Source organism: Silene latifolia, chromosome X (assembly GCF_048544455.1).
Source record: "Silene latifolia isolate original U9 population chromosome X, ASM4854445v1, whole genome shotgun sequence".
Lineage (NCBI taxonomy): Eukaryota > Viridiplantae > Streptophyta > Magnoliopsida > Caryophyllales > Caryophyllaceae > Silene > Silene latifolia.
The window spans coordinates 317931770-317936899 of NC_133537.1; the positions used below are offsets into that span (position 1 = coordinate 317931770).

The 5130-nt window shown below is 36.5% G+C and overlaps 1 protein-coding gene across 1 annotated transcript; it reads right to left on the reverse strand.

The window, feature by feature from the left end:
* Nucleotides 1–713: 713 nt before the first annotated feature.
* Nucleotides 714–4452, reverse strand: LOC141617801 (DNA repair protein XRCC4-like). Its single transcript, XM_074434945.1, has 5 exons — nt 4044–4452; nt 3746–3888; nt 2959–3087; nt 1854–1976; nt 714–1293 (listed from the first exon to the last, which is right to left on the reverse strand). The coding sequence occupies exons 1-5, from the start codon at nt 4228–4230 to the stop codon at nt 1114–1116; spliced, it is 762 nt and encodes a 253-aa protein (XP_074291046.1). The 5' UTR covers nt 4231–4452; the 3' UTR covers nt 714–1113.
* Nucleotides 4453–5130: the final 678 nt, after the last annotated feature.

The window sequence follows — 5130 nt, forward strand, 5'->3', positions numbered from 1 at the left end:
ACACATTTGCAGAATCAAAGTAACATAAACTTCACATAATATTCATGAACTTTGTCATTTCACACGTGTTATTCTTTTTTTTTTTTATTAAAACGGAAAACTTTGACAGACCATAATTCATGTTTTCGAATTAAAAACAAAGACTCTTTCCAAATCGATCATTTTTTTGAGAACTATGGTTCTAAAAAACTGCATTCTGAACTCATGGATAGGAGTTTTTGTTTGTTAATTTTTTTTGTCCGAATAAACTTTGGCTGACCATATCATCTCTTGCCCACAAGCTCCAAAAGCGTACGTTTTTTTTCTTTGCAGATTGAGCGTTTTAAAATCTTCAATTTAAAATGTGTTCTGAACTTGTGATCACAAACTATATTCAGTCAAAGTTTTATTTTATGTTGAAAAAGAGAGTGCTACTTGCAAAATGGAAAACCTCAAGCATTCCACGTGAATTTTTCATGAAATTTCCATTAATTCAAGTAATAAGACTAAATTATATTTCTACAGTTATTCTTGCAGCAATAATTGATTTTAAATAAATTTCAATTTACATATTGATAGCCTGGCACTTGTTTAATTTGAAATAGTTTAATAGTTGTATACACTTTTAGTTGGTGTAGGAGGAACAAACCAGCATGACACAAGGAATGAAAATCCAAACTTCAGATTTCAAACAAAGTATGCCCGTCCACACTCCACATTACGCCGTGTGATAATTTGGTAAGGTTTTGACATGGTCTTGTTCAGATCAAACTCATCAAAGTACATACATAATAACTTAAATATATAGTTGGTAAACTACTTAGTACAAAGATTTTACAATTTTTTTTGGCTTACTAGCAATAGCAAGACCTAGTTAATGACTTCCAAAACGGGTTTGATAACTAAGCACGAATAAACCACTCGGCTGTGTGCTGACGGAGCTAGCTACCCCAACTGGTCTGATAATTTAACAGAAACACCAGTAACTAAACACTACTTCTACAGTTCTTACATTATCAAGTATCAACCCGACTTCTGGAGGTTAACAGCCAAAACAAGGCTGTCATCGGCTTACTCATGTGTACACCTCTTTCTTCCACGCGGTTTAGGCAGTGAAGCGTCTTTCGAAGTTTCTCAAAAATCGTCGGATTTTTCGTCAGTATTCTGCGTATCATCACTTCCACTGTGATATGGCTCAGTTCCGTCAGAGGAGACTTCCACTTCCTGTGGCTGCTTCGCAGCAACGCTTTGCTTTGAGAGTCGATCACGAAGCTCTCTTAGTTTCGCCTTCTTTGAGTTGAGCACATTCACAAACTGCAACCACAAAGCAGCGCAGCTATAAACATCAGAAGACACAACCATAACAACACCAGCTGACTAGTCTAGCTTAATATTTTCTTGTACACTGCATCACAAGTTCAGAACTGAGACTGCAATATTACAACGGGTAATCTTCATATTACCACAAGTACTGCCCGATAAAAATCTTACATTGCCTGTCATTGAAGCGTAGAAGAAACACAACCCACATAGCTCCTTAAAAAATATGCAAGAGGTACATCTTGTTGGCAAGGGTGGTGGAAGTATACCACTACCACCAGAAAATGAACTGAACCAAAAGGGGACACTCAGGGCTCAACATATGTTCTATAAAGATTCTACTTTCTATTGTTTTATGGAGTTTTGTTATTGGAAGTATCAAAAAGTTTATTTCATGTTTCAAGGATTATACACCTGAATTCCCTAGAAGGTAATACGAAATTTTGCATGCCAAAAGCTGGTAGAAGCTGATACAATATGATAATTTTTACCGTTCTCCAATTATGAGCATCAATCAGTAGGTACATAAAGAAAAGACGATACATGAAATATACCTTGGCATACACTTCAGATTCAAACTCTTCTTTTTCAATGCTAAGCTTTTCACTTTGTAGTAAACATTTCTCAGCCTCTACCTTCAATTTCTCAAATGATTCATTCTTTTCCACAAGTTCTAACTGTCACACAAGGACAAAAGGGGACATACAGGGTTGTGAATTCAAATCCAAAATTTCAGAAAAACAAGTTTTCAGAGAAAATACAATATAGTATGCAACAAACCTAGTGATAAAGAAGCAGTTTAGGATAGAGTGCGCGTGCACACTAAAAAAAGTGTTTCGAGCAAATATGTTTATTCTGCCAACTTCAGCATATTTTAAATGTTGTTGAACAAAAAGTAATTGTGGAGCTAGAAACCCGAGCATTCAAGTTCAGAGCACAGAAAATATCAATTATTGGTCTCTTGAAAATTGAGTAAGCACTCTTAAAGATAATCTCGAGAAATCCGCTTACAACTACTGAACATAGCAAGAATTGTCTGAAAAGAGATAGGAACCAATTTAATGTAGAAGCCTCACAAATGTCAGTGGAAATACAGTGGTACTAATCTACCGACTTTGTTCATCCATAAGTATGTAAATGCATCACTTTGTATGATCATCAAGCAAAGCAAATGAAAAGCAATTCATCTGAACAAATGGGCACTAATCTACTAACTTCGATCTATAAGTGCATCACTCTGTATAATCACAAAGCAAAGCAAATAAAAAGCAATTCAATTCATTTAAACAAATGGGCACTGATCTACCGACTTCGTTCATCTATAGATATTTAACTATGTAAGTGCATCACTTTGTAAGATCACAAAGGAAAGCAAATTAAAAGCAATTCATTTCTACAGAAAACTTGCCACTAAGTCCAATCCAAACCCACTCTCCTCACATACAACAACAATATAACAACTAACAAGCACTAAAAATATGTGATCTGCCAGCTTCAGCAAATTCAGACAGACTTGATAAAAAGCAACTATGGAAGCAGAAGCAGTGACGGGTATGCTGAAGCTAGCAGACAAGACAGCTAAGGCATAATTAAGAGCACTTGGAGAGACAAACTCAAATTATTTGCCAAAAGGCATAACATTGCCTATGAGAAGCTTACACTCAAATTTATGTTTGACTCCATCATAAAGTTCAAAACGGCAGCTGTTGTTTTCTTGTTGTTGGGAGAAGGCTTACATCTCCATCTCCACTCCAGCTTAATGCCTTCCTTCTCAAAAGTAAATGACAGCTGAAAAACATAAGCATCTCGTCATTAAAAAGTACCTTCATTACCTCAAATATAATATTAGCTATTACTAACCCATTATGAATACAAAACATTCTACAATGGGTTAGAGCCTTAATCACTTAGGACATAGACATGCAAAAATGCAATACATCAAGTTGTAGAAACAACTACAGGAAGGCTACTTAAATCAAATACCTCACCTCCAATAGCTAATGTAATGACATCAGCCTCAGAAATCCCATTAAAAGGCTTGATCTTTAGAGTAAAATGAAACAAAAGCATTGCGATTTAGCACAGGATTGGATTCTTTTGGATCACATTTGAGGGGTCTCCTCCCCTACTCCCTCAAGTGACCCCTCGTAGTAAAATTGAAGATAACAGTCAATGTGAACAAAAAGACATTCCAAACGAAGTATCCTCAAATATTGGAGACAAACCGTCTACGAAAATCCCCTAAAACCCATCTGCAAATAAATTACTTTATAAGCCACAAACATTCAAACTTTAGAGTGCATACAAAACCCCTCACTTCATACTAACATGATAAGTGTACATAATACTCCATCCGAGAGTGATTTTGAACAAACATATGAAAATGAAATGAATACAATCAACCCACAAAACAAAGAAGAAAAGCTTCAAGGAAATGAAAACTAACCCTTCTATGACCATTTCCAGCATCAGAAAAACTGTATACCGATCCGGGTTGCTGAAACCCTAAATAATTCTCAGCAAATTCAACGTATTCCGAAACTGATTGATCCCATTGACTTGCCCTTTCTCTCACATCCTCCTCAGAAGCTACCAGCAAAAATCCACAAAATGTCAATCAATTCCCCATCAAATTGATCAAAACCATATGAAATTAATCGCAAAAATTCGCATGAGACGATCTCACAATAACCTAACAAACCATCAATTTTGATAAGAGAAAATTAGGGTTTTAGAGAAATTACCAATGGATTCCCAAGCATCAAGTCCATCAGTGATTGAGAGCGAAAAACGAGAAGGGTACCAATTAGCCATCACGAAGATTGAATCATTTGATGAATTTTCAGCATTTTGTTCTGATAATTCAAGCTTCAAGCATGATTTTTTCACTTGTCTGTCTTCCTGAAGCTTTGAAGATGATAAAGTTTGCATCTTGTTGGATTGGGTTTTCTGGGTTTCTGTTGAAATTAAAATGGATGATTTTGGGGGAGATGCGGAAGACAAAGTGGGTAATTTGGGATTTAGGGATTTGGGATTTGGGATTTGGGATTTGGGAAATTAAAGATTGTTCAGTGTGCAACAATTTTCTGGCCTCTTGGACTATTTCCCGCGCTAAGGGTTTAGTAATTTCAGTTGGTCTTGTAATATCAAAGTTTTGAATGAATATATCCGTCAAATGATAAAATAACTCATTATACTCCGTACATTTCTAAACTAGTGAATCGTCCCTTGGATTACATTATAGTTATACGCTAAGTGTGACGATCCGTACACTTTGAACCCTTAGATTTATTTATGCTATGTAGTTTCATTTCCTCTTATATATTTTTAGTAAATACTTTCCTAGTTTAACATAGTTAGCATAGCTTTTCTTTCCATAAATAGGTATATCGTTATTCTACACTTTTAATGTTTCCTACTACCAAGATGTAACTATCAAATTTCCCTCTTTAGGGAGTACTAGTCAATCAACCCGAGACCGATTACGAATGCACTAGTGCTTGACAAACACTAGTGCTTGACGCTCTCGTTTGCATTCTTGTCGAGTGTTTAGACAAGGGTGCGCGTCACGCCCCGACTCAAAGTTTCGGACCGTGATATTTGGTATCAGAGCCCGATCTTCTTGATGGGCTTCTGTATACGATGGCATCAAAGGCGGCAGATCCGACTGGGAACAAAAGTGACACTAAGGCCAGAGTGGCGGCTTTAGAGAGATTGATGGACGAGAAAATTTCATCCTTGGAGGCTCTCATTGTAAGTTTGGAGAGTACTCACCAAGTAGTTGATGAGACGGTAAAGGGGCATGATGCCCGCTTCGAGGCCGTAGACGAG